This window comes from Xiphophorus couchianus, chromosome 6 (genome assembly GCF_001444195.1).
Source record: "Xiphophorus couchianus chromosome 6, X_couchianus-1.0, whole genome shotgun sequence".
Taxonomy (NCBI): domain Eukaryota; kingdom Metazoa; phylum Chordata; class Actinopteri; order Cyprinodontiformes; family Poeciliidae; genus Xiphophorus; species Xiphophorus couchianus.
The window spans coordinates 27574389-27597034 of NC_040233.1; the positions used below are offsets into that span (position 1 = coordinate 27574389).

Sequence of the window (22646 nt, forward strand, 5' to 3'; positions counted from 1 at the left end):
TCAGCTGAACGAGAAACTGCAAGCTGGTGGGAATTAAAGTCAATCAGATGGAAAGTGTAGCAAAGTTCCTTTCACAATAAAATAAATGAATAGTTTAAAAATGAAATGAAAATACATTCAAGAGATGAATACAATTCTGGATGCTCCTTTGCTTCTGTAATTTGGTAAATTACTGTAATATGTTTTGTGAAACTATAAAAGACAGAATTTTGTCCCAAATTGATCAACAATGTGAGAAATGCGAGAAAAGTAACAGGTTCTATTATCTTTTTTTAAAAACTATTATTAATAATAATATTATGTGTTTTTGTTTTAGAATGACATTTTATTTTTGTTGGTCATTATTTTATGTAACCAACTCAGATTGTCGTCATAATAATACTTCAATAACAAGATTTACACTTTATTCACATTAATAATAAAAATAAAACATTTTACATTTTAGATTCGCATTATTTAGATTACATAAAGTTTCAACTCTTATTATTTCCCACTTTATTTAATTTCCCTTTGGGATTAACAAAGTGCTTTTGAATTTTTATTTTGTTTAAACGCAAACACGGAATTTTATTTTGAAACCCCAATCCGGAAATGGCCTTGGTTAATACAGGAAATTGACACCATGCTACACTAGGTGGAGCGCAGCGGCAGAGAGCCGTTAAGCAATGCTGGGCAGCCGGGAAGCAGGTGCCGCTGGCGGACAGGAAGAGGCCCCCGGGTCGGTGGGTCCCTCGGGGCCCCTGAACCCGGAGCACCGCGGGCAGGAGAGGCCTCCCGGCCGGGCAGGGTGGCGTGTCAGCGGGCTGGTCAGCTGGAGGCAGCATCGGGTCAGGACGTCAGCCCTGTTTGCTGCAGCCAACGCGGTGATCTGGTAGGAATCATGACGCAGCGACAAGCAAACCTGTTAAAACATCAAGATTTTAGATCAAATTTAAAATATGAAGCCGATCAACCTGATCTTTAGATTCATTTATAAACTTGGTTTGAACAGTTTTCATTAAGAGTAAATACTCCCAAGTCTAATTGGTTCTATAAATATTTTTAAGGAGTTCAAACGTTGATATTACAATAAATTAGTTTATTTTAATTTTAAAGTTTCATGTATTATTATGATGTGGTTGTAATAAATACTTAATAAAACTTTTAAAAAGTGTTTTGCTATTGAGAAATGTCACAATTATCTACTAACGGATAATAGTTTCATTATTCAGTTCAGCTCTAGGATACCAACATTTTATATTATTATTACTTTAATAAATGATTATTCTGAAAATGAATACTTTAATCTGATAAACTGACATTTTCTGCAAATGTTTCATTTAATTTACTTAACCTTATTTTTATACAATATTACAAATACATAACATATATAAATAAAAACTAATCATTCAATCTCTTTTTGAAATAAGAAAGTAAACAATTTATTTCCTAAAATTGAAAATTCAGTAACAGCTTTCCTTTAGTGAACACTAACAGCTGCAGCTAATCAATACGGTGTAGGTCTGGTGATTTATTTTTTGTGTTATTGATTAATAATTGGATGCAGAAGGTACTCAACAGGAGATTTTATTTAATTTTTTTCAGAATTTCAACCTGTAGGTGAAACTAAGACTATGCTACTTTCTGGGTAAAACTTAAAGAATTTTCATCTTAAAAGCAAAATGTAGTTTTTCTTTCTTACAGTTTTGGATTAATTATTGCTCTGATTCTTTTATTCTTTCAGCAAATAACTTATTTTAAAGTCTGTATACTCCAGTTAGTGATTAATTGATTGCTAAATTAGCTGATGATTACTTAAATAATCGATTAATCCGATTAATAATTTCAATCCTAATCTCACTGACATGTTTTCTTTTGCACAATCTGTAAAGTTGCATTTAATAGAAAAAGTTTAATTTGGTCTTTTGTTTCCAAATGTCTTTATATTTGCTTAAAAAGAACATAAATTTTACACAAGTGGAAAAAAATATAATTTAGTTTAATAATAACTGATGAGACATAGAAACTATAAAGTACTATATAAGTTTAAATGGTGTAACAAAAGTAACTGTTATTTGACTGAAACAATATTGTACAGGTATAAATATCTTACAGAATATTAGCATGATGGTTTATTTATCATTATTTCTTCTTTTTGTTCCTTTTTGAACAATAAAAACAATTTAAATGAGTTTATTGTGACACTTATTTAAACCAAATTGCCTCCTTTGAACTAAAACTCAGACTTGTGTCTCTCCAGGTTTGTTGCCTTCAGTTCTTTTCGGATCTACAGCCTTATTTCCATCCTGTTGGTTCTGTTGGTCGTCACGGTAACCGCAAGATACGCTGTTTGGACCAGGACCAAAGGTTTCTTTCCTCCGTCTATTATCTGCACACTTACACCTTTACAGAGACCGATGAGCCTAGCAGCCATGTTTGTAGCTGTGGGAGGAAGCTGGAGTACCCAGAGAGAACCCACAGGGAGAACATGCAAACTCCACGCAGAAAATCCCAGGACGGGATTTTAACCCAAAACCTTCTTGTTGCTAGGCAACTGCCCCACCGTGCATGAATTGATGTAATTTTTGGACATCATCTCTCAGGTGCCAGTCATTAACACTCTGCATGCACATTCTTACCAAGTAAAGCAGAGCTGGAACAATTAATCAAGATGAATCGATTATTGAAATAATCATCAATTAATTTAGTAATCAATTAATTTTCACTAGAGAAATTATTGTTCTGTCTTTTGAGAAATTAAAAAACTCAAAAAGGGAAATTTTTTTCAGAAAAAACATGCCAAGACCAGAAATCAAGCCAAAACTACGCAAATAACAAATGATTTTAATTTAAGACTTCAAAGTTTCTTGGTCTGTGAATCTTTTCTACCCACAAATCTGAAAGTGGCAGCTTCAGCTTCGCCTGGATCAAATTCAGGAAGAAAAATCTCCCATGGAGAATCTTTTTCTGTGGCTGAAAATATAATGATCATTTTCTTATTTAAAAAATGAATTGAATTATTAGTGTATTTGCACAATTTAATGTATTTATAATATTGTTTAAAAATAATTGGTTAGTTGAAAAATTTTCAGAATGTAATTTTTTAAAATCTGACTAATCACTGGACTGGATTTATTGATTGGTTGGTTCAGTGAATTGTTGATGGATCGATTAAATGAACTGTTCCTGTTAAGATGCTTAGCTGAGCTTCAGAAAGAATATTCTAAATATTCTAAAATACTTATAATTTTTAATGTCTCAAGACAAGTTTTCATGCTGACATTATTCATATTCTGTGTAAATTTATCCTAAGAAATAGTAAAATTTTCATTGTCTTCCTGCAGTCATTAAACATTTCTATTACTTGGTCCAGTAATTGGGCCATTTCTGGACGGGATTATGTCTCAGTGTTTGTTTTCAAAGGTTATAAAAAGTTAAAATGAATCATCCTGAACATCCTTCTGTTAATTTTCTCTGGTTAGATGTTTCAAACTACAGGCAGGTCCAAACTCAGGTTCCTCCACTGTTAGATGATTTCATTCAATGTTTCGTCATTTTTATCCCGATGAGTAAAGTTGAGGCACTGAAACCTGAAACCTGTGGAGTCTCGTCGGTAATGCATTCCTCTTTAAAGAAGGAAAAATGACTCTACTTCTACATTTAGTTCAGACATAAGAGCTGAAAGTCGGTAGCTTTTTATCCCCCTCATATTACCTGGATAAATGTGTTTTAGGTTGATTTTTTCATCATATTACTGTTGTTGTTGGTCATCTTTTCCATTAGTTGTCACTAATAAAAAACAGCACTGATATATTTAAGGTAGTTAGATTGTAAAGTACCATTTATGTTCAGAGCTGGATGGTAAATTCTGATTTTTCCTCCCACAGGAGCTCATGTGTGGCGCAGAATGACCAGCAGGTAAGACAGGATTCACCCTCTGGACAAAAAACAGGAAATGTTTGTTTCACCTGGAAGAGTCAAAAATCCAGTCAGACTTTTCCCACAAGCAGCGGTGATGGGATAGCAGAGGCTGTTTGTACATTTTCACTGGATCAGAGAAAAACCCAAATGTGTCACTAAAATCCCCAAATGAATCAAACGTTCATACTGAAGGTAAATATCTGATTCTTCACGGTGAAACGGATCCTGTTGGCTCTCAGGCTGCCTGATGTAAAAACCAAACACCTTGATTGAAACATGAAGCTGATCATGTTGACATCACATGAAGGAAGGTCTAACTGGATAAATGTGACTCCAAATTGGAGTTACATGATCCAGTAGGTGGAAGACGTCTAACTCTGCTGGACGGACAGAAACGCTGGGCTGCAGGGAGAATCGAGTTAATTTTCTTCAGCTGGATCAGAACACAGAGTTCAGAAAGCAAACAGACTTCTGCTGTCTTCTAATCGCTTCTTCTTGTTGTTTACATGTTTTACCTCCATCATGCACAGATACAAAGCTGCTGCAGAGTTTGACGGAAGGTCAGCCTGACCAGCTTTGTTTTAGCAGCTGAGGCAAATACTACGCACTAATCAGTAGCCACAAAGCTTTATCATGCAGACAGCAGCCCTGCATTGAAATGTCCATATTGGCAATTAAAAGCTATGAAAGGCAGGAGATAAAGATGTGGTGAATCAGGAGGAAGCTCACTCCCCTGGATAAAAATGAATTTTTTTAATGAATTTATTAATCGTACTGAAGGAAGTTTTCACATTTTCTTCAGCAGGATTCATCAGAGGACGTAGTTTTTCTACAACTCTCCAGTCGTCCGTTTTTGTTCCTCTTCAGAGTTTCAGTCTGTCCCTGTTTGCTTGTTGGGATTTCTGGCCTTCTGAGTTTACTGCACGTTTATTACTTTGTGTTCAGAACTTTAAAGTTCACACATTTACAGCTGCAAATTGAGCAGGACAGAAAAGTTTCATGGTGATTTTTAATTACAGAACAAAATATATTTCTAGTTAGGGCTGCATGGTGGCATAGTTGTACTGCAAAAACGCAAAATCAAGCATTTTTGTTGTTGTTTCTAGCGTAAATATTTGAGTGCACTTCAAATAAAGCATCAGTTCCACTGCCAGACTTTTTCACATGGGAGAAATGTCTACCATAGGAACTAGTTCTGTTTTAAATTGATATTAATTAATTGTTTGATTGAAACAAACTCTTATATGTGGCTAAAAAGTTACTTGTTAGTTTTATTTTATTTCAGGTCTACTTAGATATTTGTAGCAGAAACTAAATATAGTTGGTAAGATTCTATGTTTTGCAGCGTTGCTCTGTTGCCTTGCAGAAAAAAGGTTTTGAGTTCAAATCCTGGCCTTTGTCTTTCTGTGTGGAGTTTGGTTGTGTGTCTCTGTTCCCCTGTGATGGGTCAGTGACCTCTGACCTCTTCCAATGGCTGCTGGAGACAGGCACCAGTTCCCCCTGTGACCCTGTGAGGACAAGCAGGTAGAGACTGAATGGATAAACGTTGAAAAGTGTTTCAACGTTTCGATCCCCCAGAGCCTTCAGCTTGATTCTGCCTGCCACTTTAAAAATCAAATAAAAACATCTTATCTTCTCACAAACCGCGTTTGTACTGAAGGTCAGAGCAGTTTCATAATCTGCAGCAGATTTAGTTTGAGAAATTTATAGAAGCTTCAGATCTGGCATCAGTTCGTGCTCTTATTAGATCTTTCTGAAATCTAATAGATCCATAAATAAGAGTTAATATGATCAAAATGTAACCAGTTTATTTACATAAACTAGAGGAAGTCAGGTCCTGCATGTGATTCAGTCTAAATAAATGTTTAATTAGCTCAATGATCCTGGCTGTAGATTTTATTGATTTGGATTTGATTTCATAGATTTAATTTTTTAATACTTCCTGCTGACTTTTTATGCATAAATGTAACACTGTGGCTCTCAGCTTCTGCATTAAAATTCAGCGACTTTAGAGTTTGTGCAGCTAAAGACTTGATTGTCAAATGAGTCATAAATCTAAACAGGAAAATCTGAGTAATGAACTGTGAATGAAAATGACTGTTAAAGTGTTGAATTGATCATATTTTTAATCATTTGTTCTGCTTATGATTACTTTTATTAACAGCTCACTTGTTACTCCAGAACATTTTGAGGTAAAAATCTAGAGAGGATTTAATATACAGTTGCGTTTTGTTTCTGTTTTTACGCCAAACTTGCAGAAAATAACCTGATTTCCTGTTTATGAAGAAAACAAACGTTGGTCTGTGTGAGCAGATGTCCCAAATAGTCTGAAGTTTAGTTTTTTTTAACATCCCTGACATCCTACGATGTTATCGTCCTGATATACACACACCAACAAATCCAGAGTGGCACTTTTAAACATATTTATCAGTTTCCGTCTGAGAAAAGTGATTATTTTACTTTGACTATATTTGACGCTACTTTTTCATGCCTTTTTGTAACACTGTTTAAATAATTTGATTTAAATTGAACTGGTTTTGAATTGGCACATAAATGACACAAAGGGATTGTTAACGCAGTGAGACGTTTTCCACTTGGATTCTATTAGAACGGATAGAAATAAAATGGATTCTGTTTATCTTGGTTAATCTGAAGACAAAGACCCTGAGCTGTTCAGACTTTGACGTTTTTGACGAATTTATTATTTTTCTTTTAACAACACCTCACAGTAAGTTTCCTTTCTGACACAAACACAGATTTCATTGCATTTTTCACATCCTGCCCACCTAATTATACAGATTCATGACAACCTGGACTGCAGCTCCAGAGCTGATGGATCACATATGACCGTCTAATCTAATCCTCTGATCTGAGGCTGAATCATGTGATCAGCATAGAAACAACCAAAACAGAGACTCAACCTCTGAATGACTCACTGAATGGTCACTTAGCAGATCGATTCATTCACAGTAAGTAAATATTCAGAGAAATATGTTTTTGCTGCTTCCATACAGTTAAACAATGAAAGTTTAATGAAAGCTACAATATTATGCTTACACTGCAAAAACTCTAAATATTTTTGGTCTAGTTTCTATTGCAAATTTCTTAATACACTTGAAATGTAACAAAACTATCTTACAAGCAGCTTTTCAGTAATAAATAGATGTGTGTTTCAAGTTAATAATTCCTTAATATTGATGACAATGTATTTGTTCCTTTGGCAGATAAATTCACTTATAACAAGACATTTATCCCGAGTTAAAAGTGAAATAATTTGCCATCTTTTCCATCAATTTTAAGGAATTATTTACTTAAAACAAGCTCCTATATTTTGATGAAAAGTTACATATAAGTTAGGTTTGTCTCATTTCTAATGTATTAAGATGTTTTCGCTAGAAACTAGACCAGAAATACTTGATAAAATTGAGTGTTTTTGCAGTGCAGGATGGTTCCTGTGACTCCTCCTCCTCCATCCTTCAAACAAGATTTTCACCATATCTTCTTTACTGCTGCAAGTCACTGAACAGGTTGTTGCTAGGCAACCACGTAGTGAGTGAGTTGCTAGGTAACCACAGTGAGTGAGTTAGTTGAAGCCACCTTTTTGCTTTGCTAGCTCTGACAGGTTGAGCGGCTAAAGGTTTTCCTCTGCCTACATCTCCCAGAGTGCCGTGCGGTTCTGGATTGTGAAATTATTCTATCAGAGGTTTTATCTATTGATGCTGATCGTGTGTCTGTTGGGGTAGATATTGTTATTGACCTATTGTTCAGCCTTACTCCTCTCACCTTGGCCTGAGTTATGACCGTTGCTGAGTATCGCAGGCTGCTCTCCGTTGGAACGGCGTCCGGTGTTTGGTTTGTCCGTTCCTCCCGGCCACAGCTGGCTGCTGGCTGGGATTCAGCAGAGGTGTCAGGGATTAGTGGGCGCCACCTGGATGCAACACATCAGCCTTATGTAACAGACCAATGGGAGAGTTTGGGGTCAAGGATGATCCAGGTTGTGCTTGTTAAGAGATAAAAACAACATGGCTGCTGCTTTACAAAGACTGAAGTTGATCAGGTTGCCATGGAGACGGCTCTGTTGACGGTGGGAGGCCATTTGAACGAGCGCCACCCATTGTAGCGCCGTCTCTATGTCAGTGTGACATTTGGCTAGCAGGATGGGATTGTGCCGCCGCCACCTGCTGCTGTCGCTCCCTGTTGCATTGTGGGTAACTCTACTGGAGGCTTACAGCAAGTTCAGGAGATTAGCTGCTGATCCGAAATGCAAACTGACAGCTGCAGGATCGGAGCCATCTCTCTGTCTACGTGCCTTTTTATGTGCGTGTGGAAAAGCAAAAACCTGCTGGGGAAATCTTTAAAATTGACCTTATTTGGCTCGACTGCATTAATGCTAATAATGCTGCACAGCCTTCTACATGCAACACTTACTAAACAAACGGATGAATATTTTAATGTTTAATATACAACATGAACCACAAACCCATTGTTGTGGATTTCTGATCTAGCAGATAAAAACTGATCTGATCATAATGCTGTAACACTTTGATTTAATTCACCGTTAAAGTAAAACTGTGAAGATAAAACACAAATTTAGTCCAAGTACTGTGCCAGCGCAAATCATAAGAAATTAATGTAATTGTTCTTCAGTCCAGTGGACACAGCAGGGGCCCGGACCTGATCTTTGGGGCCGTGGCCCCTAACGGGCCCCGTCTAAAACCGCCCATGGTTTTCATGTTTCAGCTCATTTCTTTGTGTTCAGTTTTCTTTAATCTTTATTTCCTCCTCAGCTCATGTTCAGGCACATATTGGCAGATTAAAAGCTAAAATTTCATGTCAACAATATCAATATTAAATAGAATATCTTCTAAAGGAAATGTTGTGTAATATTCCCATGCATTAAATTTCATGTAGTGATCTGTAGAAACTGCTAAAAACCAACACAAACTCGACTTCCTGCTTCAGAGGAAAGCTGTAAGAATCACGTCATCGTCATCCAGCCCACGAAATATTTATGACATTTCAAACTTTAAAAGTTTATGACTTAGAGATCAGAACATGATGGACAATATGCAAAACTTATAACAAGCTCCTCCCAAGTTTTATAAAAAAGTGGTTTGAAATTAAAAGTGTTAATTAAAAGAGAGAGGTTTGGTTAAAAAACTAAATGCCAGAATAAATATAAAAAATAATTTCATTTCAATTTGTGTTAGGAGTTAAAAATGTTTTGTTCACTTTTTAGATAAATAAATTTTAAAAAATCTCCTAAACAAACACAATACAGGTTTAACTGTAAGTGTTTACTTTCTTTCATGAGCTTGTTCATACGTTTAGCTAAAATTCCTTATAATTTTTTGAAAATATACAGGAAAGATGCTCCAATGTATTTATTTAAGAATTAGGTGTCAGTAAAACAAAACAGAGAAAATTTGTAAGAAGACACGTTTCTTTTTACAGCACTGTGCAAAGGAGAGTAATTACTTGATGATAAAAACGTGGGTTAGTTGACAGAGGAACAGAAAACTGAAGGAGAAAATGACTCAAACCTCAGCAGCAGCAGCAGGTGAATGAACACAACAGAAGATTCAAAAATCTCCAAGGGAAAACAGAAAACAAATCAGTTCTCTGAGCAGAAAACGACACAAAAACAAAGATCTAACATGACAGCAAGAGTGAAATAACTGTGTGACAGGTAGAGGGCGCTAGGGAGTATATCACAAATCTTTGTCCGTTGTGAAGTAATAGTTTATTTAAAGCAAGAGTAAAATATCAAACTGCCTTGAATACATTAGGATCTCGTTTTATAGGGAACCACGATTAGTTATAAAAATAGACCTTATTTGGGAAATATTTATCTTAGGTGTAAAAACAGTGCAGTAATAATACTGTAGATTATTCAGTTTTTTAAAAATGGCGACCTCCAGGGTGACAATTATAACGAAAGATTTAAATTTTTGAAGTAATTATGAGTTTTGGGGTATCACAAACAGCAATTTCTTAGGTAAAAGGAAAACTGCAACACATTTAGGCCGACATGGATCCTTTTAAGCTGAAAAAGGAAGAGAGAAAAAGAATTTTTAATTTGCCACACATTGTAACTGAGGTCACCCAGACTTCAACACTGTAATGTTTTAACAGCAGTTTTTAAATTTGTCAATATTTCTCTGGAAGTCCGTTTGGCCTGTAGCGGTTTGGATCTCCTCCGCTTCGTCCCCAGCGATTGGCCGCCTGATCGGCAGCTTCGTCTTCAGGACCCTGACCCTGACCGGTTCATTCGTCGTCTCTCTGAGATCACTGAAAAGGAAAATCCACAATATCACTATCAGGAAACAAACTTACAAAAATGAAACAAATTGATCTGTAGACAGTTTCATCCATTATTCCTGCCGGCTGTAAACAGAGCGCTGCTGTGTGACAGCTATGTTTTCTTTTAGCAGTTGATAAGCCGTTCACACAGAGGTTTAATCAGTAGCATGAACAACCACGCAAAAAATATCGGATTTTATCAAAAAATCTGAATTGAGCATCAAAACCTTCTGTCTGAATATTTAGGGATTTTTCTCTGAAAATGTGGTTTTCTTGGGCTAAGATTTTTCACAAGGTGGATGAGATTTATATAAGTGTTATAAGAGGAAACCACATCAGTAATTAACATTTGAGTTATTTTTATATTGGTCCATGTTGTCCAGGGTTTGCATTACCATAAGACTGAGCTGCAGAATCATTCCACAAGTTCTTGTTCTTAACATAAAACTGCAGTTTAATACTTTACATTTGAACAGTTCTGCACATGAATGCATCACATCACGAAACAATGATCTTAAAGTAATCATCTGGTCTCTCAGTCGGATCTACGTAGATTATAGATCTGGAGTTTGAGCTTTGAAGACTCTTTCTCACCTGATGACCTCTGCAGCCTCCTGGTCCTCTCTGCGCAGCGTCACAGTTTCCTCTGGCATGGAAATATTTATCACTGTTAATCCATTTGGTTTTTTCAGGTCCTGATAGGCTCTCCACATGTCACCAGCTCCTTAACAGAAAAAATCACCAGATATTCATTGAATATAAACCTTAAGAGTTTCAGTACCAACCCCAGGACTGACTGTCACATTTCCTACCTTGAGCAGCTTGAACAGGAAAATTATATCGATCAGCTTCAGATCCAGCCATGAAAATTAGAACAATTCCTGCTAAAAGCAGCTTCATTGTTGCAGAAGTCTGAAACCAAAATAAAGCTGGAAATACACCAACATATGCAGAGGGTTTGGGTCATTTTCTAAATTAACTATTTACTTCTCAGACTGTGCAGACGTTTGGTAAAACCTCGAGAATTCGTTCTTCTAACTGCAGATAGAAGAACAGTTGTCTCAATTGACAGTTGACAATAACAGAGAGCATTTACTTGATTATTGTACATTTTTGAGTATCTTCACTTTACTTGAGCATTTATTTTCTGAGTGACTTTTTCACTTTCACTACATTTCAAAGACAATTATTTCACTTTCAACTTCACTTCATTTAAACCTGCCCTTACTTTCTCCTTTCGGCCATAACTTTGTTGGTTGTTTTTTTGTTTTGCTGTTTGTGGGACAATAAAAAAATCTCTCCTGCTTTTCCTTTTTCTTTTCTCTGGGATATTTTTAATTACATTAATAATAAAAAATAGCTGACTTTCCTAATTGCATATTTATGCTGAACTTTTTACAGATGCATAGAGTTTTTGTAGCAGAATGGTTCTACATGAGTAGAAACTCCCCTCTGGATTAACCAGATTACCGCTCAGTCAGTAGCTTGTTTTGAGAGCGAGTGCCTCTGATTGGACCTCAGGATGGTCATTAAAACTGAGTAAATCTGACCTTTTTCTCTAAATATTTATAAAGAAAACTGTGAATAATGTCTAAAAATTGAATTATCCACAAAACATTATTCTATTATAGTTAAATTATGTGAATTGCAGTGTAGCTCCTATAATCAGTCCTTGTCCAAGTGTCACATCATGTAATTCAGACTCTGGCCACTAGATGGCAGTTCTCAAACTCAGTGATTTTGCATTAGTAATTTTACCCTTTTCTTCATGTCGTTGCGATATGAGTAAAATGCCCTGAGCAAAATGGCCGCCTTTTGCTTTGTCATAAGGAGCTCAGGTCTGGTTGTGTAACCTGGTTGTATTTCTCTTTTGTTATGTTATTTGTATTTTTCCTTAACTGACCGAAACACCTACAAAAAACTCTGTCATTGTTTTAACCGCGTTACTTTAAGATCTGAAACCCCTCCTTTTTATTTCTTCTTCTGTGGTATTGTCTTTAAAAACTTTGCGCCCCTTAAAACATGTTTTGTTTTGTTCTAAATATTCTGTTGCGAGAAGGGAAGAAAATAGATTACAGTTAAATATACAAGATATTTTGGACAAAATTTCTATTTCTGAATATTTTTGTTCTTTAATGAAATACCTTAAGAAAACGGAATTGATAGAAAGGATATAATTTTTATTTATTTTATTTTTTTATTTGGTGGGAGAATATACAGTATATACAGGTTTTTTTTATTCGCATCCCGATCCACACTCCATTCCAGTAGATGGGGGTAACGTTGCTTGCCAACCGCCATAAAAAAGAAGAAGTCATGTTGTCCTGCGGGAGAAGTGTGTTCTGTTTATTTTTCCATCTAAATAATTTATAGATTTATTAAGTAATTTTTTGTAATGTACTTCTGTTTTGTGTAGGACTCGGAGCGGGAACCCATAACTCGGTTGTTTTCTGTTTGTTGTTCTCGTCAGAATAAATCCAGAAATCATCCATTTTAAAGACAAACCGTGTCCCGGCCTGATCACTCAATAGAACCAGCACCACGCAGAAAGGATCCGGTTAGATTTGCGCTGATTAAACAGATTATTCGGTTCCTCCAGGAAGCTGCAATCTCATAATTGAAGCACTTAATGCAAATTCATCAGTAGATGTTGCCTGGACTTCAGGTTTTCACTAATCGTTTAAACTTTTCCACAAATCTGACCAATCACTTCCACATTTTCTGCATTTTCTTCTTTTCTGACAAATCACTGCAAATCGGCTGAATTTGGACCAATCCCCTGAACCCTATTCTTATTTAACTTCCTGTTTCACTATGTCTCTTGAAGATCTTTTGTAGGATTTGATTAGACTAACACCAGTTTATGTTAACTTGAATGACCAATAATAAATTCTTCTTTTGACATGATTTTATTGGCAATAATTGTGATATTTCAAGAAGGTATTTGAAAAATGTTATTTGCACTTTTAAATAGTATTATGTTAAAATTCCTGTCTTTTCTTGGAAGGTTTATAGAATAGAATAGAATAGAATAGAATAGATGTACTTTATTCATCCCAGCAGCAATTTTAACTTTTTTATAAGCTTATTATGGCAGAGATATAGCATTAAGAAAATGTGCAGATTTCTCTGAAGTTATTTGAAAAGGAAGCCACAAAAACTGTAATTTTATGCTACAACAGTCACGAAAAAACATCCCATCATCTGGAGGAACTGATTGTTAGGAGTGTGTGTGGACTGGGGATTTGCCCGGGATTTACTCTGCGTCTCATCCAATGGCTGCTGGATACGGGCTCCAGCCCCCTGTGACTGCATGGATAAATGGATTCAGACGTACGGATGGATGGAGAAGTTGAACCTACGGATAACATTGTCAGAATGTGAGACAGAGTTGTCCTCTCATCAGTCCATCCATCGCTGTCACTGGGAGACGTGTGTGTGTGTGTGTGTGTGTGTGTGTGTGTGTGTGTGTGTGTGTGTGTTTGTGGGGTCATGTTGATGTTGGGCAGGTGGGTGGGTGTTGTTGGTGGTGGCAGCTGTTTCATGAAGACCCCCCTCCACCCTCAGCCCCATTCCTCTGTACTCCTGACGGCTGCCGGGCGGAATGCAGCGTGACCCAGTTATTTTTAGACGAGCCCACTTGAAATACTCCAAGCTGGGTTTCATTGAGGATAAACAGAATCTGCTGTCAGACTGTCGCCTGCTTTGCCGTGATTTAGCTGCTGAAAAACACTAATTCAACCTCAGTCTTACATCCTACCAGAAAACTTTGTTCTTGTAGTTCCTTCAACACCTCTGGAGGCTTGTGCTAACATCTGGAGATGTCTCCTGAAGATCGTGGGGCAGGACTAAGGTACAACGCTTTGCTATGACAAAGAGCTACTGTCTGATCGATACGTGATGCTTTTTGGTTTTTCTTGTCTTGTGAGTTCTTGGATTTGAGAGATTGGGGGATGATAAAACTGCTTCCATCACACATCTTTAGCCACCGTTGTTGAGCTTTTTATGCTTCGATGTAATTCCTGGAAGTTGGTTCCCTATAATTAGGATATTTCTGACCTGGTTTCATGGTAGAACTAAAGCAGCGTTATTGCATCCCAGCTCTGCGTCTCCCCATCTCTCTGAAGTCTTGAGTTACTCGTAGATTTTTGGTCTCCAGTGTCGACACTCGCTGGTTGGCTTTTCCTGTTGACGTTTACTGGGAATCAGATCACCCCGTTCCGCCCGGTTACTGTATGTGTGTCTGTATGCAGAACATAAACAGGGATTAGTTGCATCAGAGGCAGGGTTGCTGTAGCAAATAGCCACACAAACATGCGGGTAAACATATTAACACCCGCCTCCAAGCCGCATCATAAGATAACTCTGCTACCATTAGTCACATTGTTTGTCTTGGGTCTATTTTAGAAAGTGTCATGACCGGACTTGTTAGAGGCTGAGCCGTGCCGTCCTCTCTGTTGTTTCTGAGGTCCTGATAGGGTTAAACAGGATTTCCGTCCAGCAGCTGCTCCTCCCTTTGTCGCCTACGTCTGGCTACCAAGGATCAAACCCTGACGAGGTCCATCCTTTCACTTTAAATCTGGATTTACAAACAATTTCAGAACCAGCTTGGTTACAGGAGGAAGGAGCAGATGCTTTTCATCTGGCGCATGCAGCTCCAAGTGTTTTGCAGAATCATCCCTGCATGTTCGGCTACATCACACTCTCTGGAAATCAGAGTCTAACAGGCGCGTGTGCTTGGAAGTCGTGCGGTGGGCCGGGTTTCAGCGGACATTTCGTCATAGGAGTTACTTGAGACGCTGACGTTTGGGTCAGGTGGGTGCATATGAGACACTTTGGCTTTTTGTGGCCACCTGTGTTTGTTTCCAGCAGCTTCTTAAGTAAAGTCCAGCAGCTTTTCTTTGAGGAAAGAAAAAGTCCTTCTACGGTCTGTTCTGAGTCTCCAGAAAATGGAAACGGTTTGTACTTAAAAAACAAAACCTGTTTGCCAGATGTGCTAATATGGAAGATACATCTGGAACATGACATGTCAACTTAAATCAGATGTGTTGACGAAATCATTGAGAACCAACCAATAAACACTGTAGAAATATTTGTTTAGACCAACATGCTGGTTGATAGTTTCTGTTCCTTTGCTTTCCTTTCCCATTAAACGTTCACCAGGTCCAGTTGGTCCGTGTTTACCTGAATCCTCACTGCACCACTGCTGTGGTTCTTGCTGAAGTTCCTTCCTGTTAAAAGAAGTTGTTTCTGTCCACCGTCGCCCTCTGCTGACTCAGGATATGTTGTTGCACCATCTTTAAAATTAATAAAATAGAATTTGGTTTTGTAAAGTGTCTTGAGAATAAGAAACCTATAAAAGGGCTAAAACAGCAAACAAAAAAGCTTGACCATTTGTGATGGGGTTTGTGGAGGAGGTCAGTGGCTGTGAGGTTCAGAATAAGCTGAAGGAGGCTAAAGCCAGCTACTAATTTAGCCAAAGCAAATAAATGGGAAAATAAGAAAATGCGTTGGCATTGGAGTTAAGTGGCCATTCTGTATTGGAGAGCTATGAATGCTCAGATTAGCCTGAGTTGTTGAGCAACTGATAGTCTGGCAACTTTAACCCCCCCGCAGCCCACCGCTCGCCCAATGAATGCTGGAGAGGGAGAAACATCTCACCCTCCTGGACTTCAGGGTTTCAGTGATTTAGATAATGAATGGAAAGATGCAGCAGTTCGCACCACTAACTGAAAGGTTAGCAGCGCTAACACTAAGGAGCTAATTATAAACATTAGCTCCACTAATGCTAAGTAGTTATACTAACATGATATTTATGGGAAACTAATTCTAAAGCATCAAATACAACCATCACAAGACTAACACAAAGGCTCTGAAATGTTCATTTCTGCTTATAAAGTGCTAAACAGACATTGTATTTATCTGATGCTAATGCTAAAATGGAATACCAACATTGTATTTAGCAGGAGCTATACTGGGGTGCTATATCAACATGGTGTTTAGTAGAAGCTAGTGCTAAATTACAAAACCAACCTTGTATTTAGAAAATATGAATACTAAAGTGCTATATTAAGATTATATTTAGAGGAACCTATGCTAAAGCGCTACACCAACAAATGTATTTAGCTGGAGCTAATGCTTAATGATTATGTAAACAAGGTATTTAGCAGACGCTAATGCTAAAGCTCTAAATTCAACCATGTTGCCCAGGAGAACAGGAAGAACAATTCACATAGAGTATGTACATGTTTGAATGTATTTGTATAAAAGTAACACCCTAGCTGTTCAGTGAAGTGTTGAATTCTTCTGTATTCATTATTCGCTCTTTTGTTGTAAACAGTTGGTGTGGAAAATGTTTGTGTTTAGTAAATATTTGTGCGTTTTGATTCAAGAACCACATTGATGTAAAACCTGAACTTCCTTGATTAATCACAGCAAATCCAATTAACTGAGTCTTATAAAAAATACATACAAACATCATCACCAACCAATAAACAACCATCTAAAGTGTAAGCAGTGAGTCGTAAAGACCAAGAGGAGATGACTGAGTTGTTGCTGCAACTTGATCTTCATGGTGATTTTGCAGCAGTTGTTCGCTGTTTCCAGGACAGCTGCTCACACAGGACAGGAAGTTTCCATCCTCAGCTGGACTTAAATTTAGTGCTGAGTCATTTCACGTGATGAACACGACCAGAACAACAGCTCGACAAATTTAAAAGGAACAATCAGGCATCAAGCCAGAAACAATTCCACTTGGCCTGGGTTAAACTACGCAGTTATCTTCTGTTCACTCTGTTCCCCACATATTGTATTTTAAACATAGTTTTAGCCAAAAAGTAACAACTCCTGATGTAATAACATTTTTTACATACATTAAAAAGCCTCTCATATATTTCATAGCTGACCTGGGGTTGGATCATTGTTCATCACAGCATGACCAGAGTATTATCACGTCCAGTGTGTTGGGTTGGCTTTGAAACAAGGACAGATGAAGGATCAACATTCCAGCGCCTGGGTTTAAGGAGGAAACATGCCTTACATTTTACACTCTTACCTGGTTTTTCCCACACCAGTCACGGTTTATCCTTGTTATGTAAAATAAAAACACAAAGTGATGCGAGGGAACTCCCAGGAAAGAAATGAAAGTTTTATATTTCAGCTGTCTCTGAATTCCCATCTTACTCTGGAAAAGTCCGTCTCCTCCCGGTTTCCGTCCGACTCCTGTTGTAGCAATCATCCTCCTGTTGTTTCTTTGGACATGACTAGATTTAGTGGTGACACTGGATTTTGACAGGCTGTTTTACATGCACTAAATCCTCAGCTAAATATATGCATCAACATCAGTTATGCAAAGAAAAAAACAGCAAGTGATGTTCATACACATCATTTCAAGCCTTTCTTTCTGTTATTTATGATTTTCCACTTAGAGCTAATTAAAACATGACCATTGAGGTTATAGTATCACATCTGATCAATACAAACTGTTTTTGATAACAATGATTGTGCTTTTACATGTCTTTCAAAATTGTTTTTCCTACAGTTGCATTTTTATGGTGCATTCAAGTACATCGCTTGCATTGGATTATCTAAACATCAAAACACCTTAAAAGTGATGTGTACATTTTTATTCTGCGCAGTCTTGTTTAAAAAACATTTTTTATTTGTTTCTAATTATTAAAGGAACCAAAAACCTTGACTTTATTTTTTTGTGTTACTACTCTAATATATACAAAGTTAAACTGCTTAATGTAATTTGGTAAAAATCTGTCCAATAATAAACAGACGCCTGTTTTATTGAAAAACCTTTTTAATAGTTCAGCTGTTTTGGATCCTCATGTGAAGAAGGGACACATTTTTCAGCTTCAGTGACTGATTCTGGTTCCTGGGTTTGTGTGATTCTAGTTGGGAGATCATTGATTCTGGGCAGGACAGCCGGTCCAGAACCGGACCTCAGCTCGGTGACTCCCTGAGACTTTTCATCCAGGAGACGTCGGCGTTCAAACAGCAAAACCCTGGCAAGGTGAGGCTGACAACCTGGCAACCTGAGCTTGAGTTAAAATCAAAAAACAGAAAGAAATCAGAAAAACCAGGAGGAGGAGTGAGGATGTTCTGTTTGTGTTTTTTCTGCTGTAGTTCTGCCTGCTGGTTTGCAGCCTCTGCACCTTCTTCGCTGTGTTGGGTCGCTACGTTCCAGGAATCGTTATTTCCTATATCATATGTGAGTGAAGCGACCTGTCGCTCTTTTCTATTGATTTTATAATTATTGTTGCATCGATCGTTGTTGTTTCCTTCCTGTAGTGCTAGGTATTTTCCTGTGGCCTTTGATTTCATCTCAAGACAAAAGTTTGTGGCTGAAGCCAGTTCTGCAGAAGCTGGACTTCGGCATCGGGCAATTTTTTAATAAAATCAAGCAGAACCATGGTAAGTACTAAACATTATTTTTCTTTAAAATAAGCAGACTTATTTGTAATCTGTTAAAGTCTGCAGGCCTTTGAAATGATTTTACTCTGTAGTGGGGGATAACATGCTCCCCTCTGCAAACCCGAACCTGAATATTGAATCCACATATTAAACAATAGCAGCCATAATGTATTTTTAGATAAATGCAGTATAACTTTATTTGTTTTTTGTAAAAACTTCTTCCAAATAAGCTCACAAATAAATTAAAATATTCAATCCATGAAGGTGTTTTTCATTGTCTTTTCTTTTTAAACAAAGTTGCATTTATTTGAATTTAATCTGATCCTTGATGATTCGTTCTTTTCAGAGAAGAGACTCGTTCAGGCTGAGATGGAGAGAGAAGGCGTCGAATCCGACCTTTCTTCAATGTTTCCCAAGGTTTGTAATTGATTTTTGCCTTTTGGATCTGATTCTGTTCACTAACAGGGTCCAGTTAGAACAACTGGAATTCACCACTTATGATCCTGATGAGTCTCGTTAGCTTGTTAAACCTCCAGCGGGAGTCGGGTGGGTTGTTGATCAAAGTCAGAGTTTTTTCCCTACATTTTATACAACTGACAGCTTTTAGTGCAAAAGGTAACATTTCTGTGTGTTTCTGGTGAGCCAGCTCGACTCCACGGTGTGTAAAGACATGTCGGTGTCAGATACTGAAGTGTCTGACGTGACCTGGACGGATAACGGCACCTTCAACCTGTCAGAGGGACACACGCCGCAGACGGAGAACTCGGAAGGTCAGAATAACAGAACCTGTTTATGTCTTTCTTAGTCTGTGGATTGCCAGTTTATTGACATTTTACAGGTTTGTCCTGCAAGAATATACACTTAGTGCCATCTAGTGGTGGAATTTAGATATTACAGCACATGCAGGCGACACAAAGCCTGGTTTTCTCTCAGTAACACGGCAACCTCTTAAGATTAAGTTGGTCTTTGAAAGCGCTGCTGGTATGTTCTCAAATTTCCAATTGATATTTCTGTTGATTAAGAATAATTCAGGTGTTTGTTAGAAAGCAGCATTTCTTTTATTGAGACTTTTATAGCTTTGATTAAGAATAATCAAAGCTATAAAAGCTATAAATATTTTCTGAGAACATTTATTGTACATATATTTAAGTGCTGTATTGTTTGTTACTGTGTATTATTTCTGAAGGTCTGTATGTTCACAGCTCAGTTCTGCCCTCCTTCAGCTGGCGATGGAGGATGAAGACATGACAGCCCTGGTTGGTTATTCTGTGCTTCTTAATCATTTCTTGGTCCAACTCTGCTTCTTTCAGAACTTGATAAAGAGGAATTGTTCACCGCTGGTCTCCCAGATTTTCCTTCCCTTGATAACGGCACAACAACCAACGGTGACGACGACCTCAGTCTTGACCTTTCCTTACCTCCGCCTCAACAAATCAAATCAAAGCGTTCGCCTCCTCCGTCACACGAAGGCCAACCGGGCGACAGCGCCCTGGAACTGGTCAACCAGCTGGCCGGCGACGTCATCGCCGCCGCCGTTACGTCCGCCATCCAGGAGAGGATAGAGGCCGCAGTCGGCTGCTTGGCTCTGAGCGAAGACCCCGAGAGGTCAAGGCCTCCGGATTCGAGCCGGCTGCTGGACCTGGCCGAGGAGTCTGACAGCGAGGTGGAGGACTTTGAGCTGCTGGACCAGTCTGAGCTGGAGCAACTGGAAGGGGAGCTGGGGTTGGTAGAGGAGAAGACGAAACCCAAAGAGGAGGAACCGGCCAAGACCGACAAACCAGCCTCGTCTGGATTCTTCTCTAAACTCCTCAGACGCCACTGATTGGTGAAAAGTTTGGCAGGGAGGGTAGATGGTCACGAAGGACAGTCAGAGTTTCTGTCACTTTTGGCTTCATTTTGAGGAGAAAATATTACAATTTTTATCTTCTAGAGCTAGCGTTCACATTTGAAACATCTATTTCAGCACATGTGCAGCAGAGGCTCATTTACTTTAGTACAAATGTCGATCTCATCACGATGTGGAAGTTCTTAAAGGAAACAACCTGTGATTTGAGATCTGTCTGCAGTGAAACAGCCTGGATAAAGAAAAGGAAGCTAGGAATGTACAAGCCTATCATTGTGGTTCCACACTAGATTCTACAAAGTTTAAAAAGAACTTAAAAGCCTCGCAGTAGGTCAGACCGTCAACCTTTAAACAAGTTAATACTTGTTTTATGACATTTCTCGTCAAATAAGTTTCTGCACCTCCACAGTCAGTGTAAGCCATCCTGCAGCAGCCAGTCAGAGGAAATCATGAACCTCAAAACAACATTTAATCTTTCTCAGGTGCTCATACTGAGGCCTTACAGTCTGAGGATGTTTTATGGCTGGTGCTGCAGGACTTCACATTATTAACATGCATTACAATTATAAACCCAACGTCACACTTTCCTGCTCCTTATTTCTAACAACAATACTGCAGGTTTATCTTTGACAGGCAGGCCAAACTTATTGTTAAACTCTGAGCTTCTCTGTCTCTCACCGATCAGTACAGCAGATCCTGGGTGCAATTTGGAGGTGTGTGCATTGCTTCTCAACTGGGAACTCAACATATCCCAGTTTCCTTTAGCAAGGAGTCTGAGGTTACTGGGGTGCTTGTTCTCATGAATACTGTAGTGTGGATTACTCGTTGCCAAGAAGAAATTTATCAGGAGCAAAAATGACCAGAAATGTTGATGTGAAGAGAGTTGGAGTTTTATTCACCTTTTGCATGTTTTTCTTCTTCCATTTGGGTCTCGAATGCTTCTACAAGCAGCCCGAGTGCCTGAAAAATACACCCAACCATTTTTTGACAATAATTTAAAGCTTTTTGGTGCCCAGAAAAAGAGTAATTTCAAAAACATACCCCGATTTTTAAATCACAATCAACAGGCACTGCACTGTTAGCAACCCCAGCTGAGCTCCAACACATTTGGTCAGCTGGCTTTCCCAATTCTTGTGCTGTACAATGGCTGCTGGAAAAGAGAAGTGTTTTGTTGTTGACGTGCCATCCAGAAACCACTTTGCTGCATTCTTGTTGGTTGTGCAGGAGGCTCCACTTCTGCTTTTCAAAGATGTACGGTTGTATAATTGCAGATCTGATTTCAGCCATTTTCAGGTGAGAGACTAACTGAGTTGGGGGGCGTGGCCAGCAGTATCTTATCTGGATTTAAAATAACAGGATGCGCCGAAACAGCTCATTGTGAAAGGAGATCAAAAATAGGCAGAACGGAGCAGAATAAAATGTCTTTATCTAAGAAGGATTTTGTTAGATCTATCCTAACCTGCTCATGAAAACATAATTGACCACTTCTCATTTGGTGTGAAGCTGTTCTACCTGGCTGCCAGCTTGCTTGTACCCTACAAAGTTCTTTCTTTTCGTCCAGTATGAGGTCGTGAAATTAGTTTTTTGAAAACAACACAGATAAGACACTGACTACTCATACTGACTCCACAGAAGCAATCCTAACCCATCACCTGAAATCTGATGGGTCTCTCAGGATGTCCTGTAGTTTAGTTCTTTCAACTACATTACCCAGAAATCCAAAGAAGTGAGCGAGTTAATGGTGACAGTCACTGCATAGTTACATTTTTCAGGCTGAGATGAAAACGTTGTTCATGACTGGATGATTGATGATGAAGGTTTAAAGAAGATAATCAGGCTCATTGTATCTCCTGCGTTAGGATCTTAGTGTTCCTTACTTTATCAAACATTTTGCAGCTTTTTCACTTGTCTTTTGATGCAACGTGCAGCTGGTCTCAGAATAATATGCATGAATATCTAAAGAAACATCCAACAGAGGAACTTTAGGAGATCTTGTGGATTTATGGCGGAGAGCTGCTGGGAAAGACGGGATCCCAGTGAGGAAAAACAGAGAAGTTAGACTGACTGTGAATTCTGTTGGAACAATAAAAGTTTGATAATATAATTGTACTGACTTTTATTATCCACAATATTATCCTCTTTCATTTGTTGTTTCATTTTTATTTTTGATATTTGTTTC

The 22646-nt window shown here is 38.1% G+C and overlaps 2 protein-coding genes across 2 annotated transcripts; one reads left to right on the top strand and one right to left on the bottom strand.

Annotated features, from left to right (window-relative positions):
- The first annotated feature begins 615 nt into the window (after nt 1-615).
- Nucleotides 616-21488, top strand: retreg1 (reticulophagy regulator 1). The gene is made up of 9 exons (XM_028020241.1): nt 616-871; nt 2240-2346; nt 3867-3897; nt 18106-18223; nt 18337-18421; nt 18502-18624; nt 18971-19041; nt 19271-19394; nt 19935-21488. Exons 1-9 carry the CDS (start codon nt 666-668, stop codon nt 20444-20446), a joined length of 1377 nt encoding a protein of 458 aa, XP_027876042.1. The 5' UTR covers nt 616-665; the 3' UTR covers nt 20447-21488.
- saa (serum amyloid A) lies at nt 9602-12027 on the bottom strand. Its single transcript, XM_028020324.1, is given in 4 exon segments — nt 9602-10158; nt 10753-10892; nt 10895-10927; nt 11016-12027. Coding segments are annotated over 4 exon segments (369 nt in total). The 5' UTR covers nt 11104-12027; the 3' UTR covers nt 9602-10050.
- Nucleotides 21489-22646: the final 1158 nt, after the last annotated feature.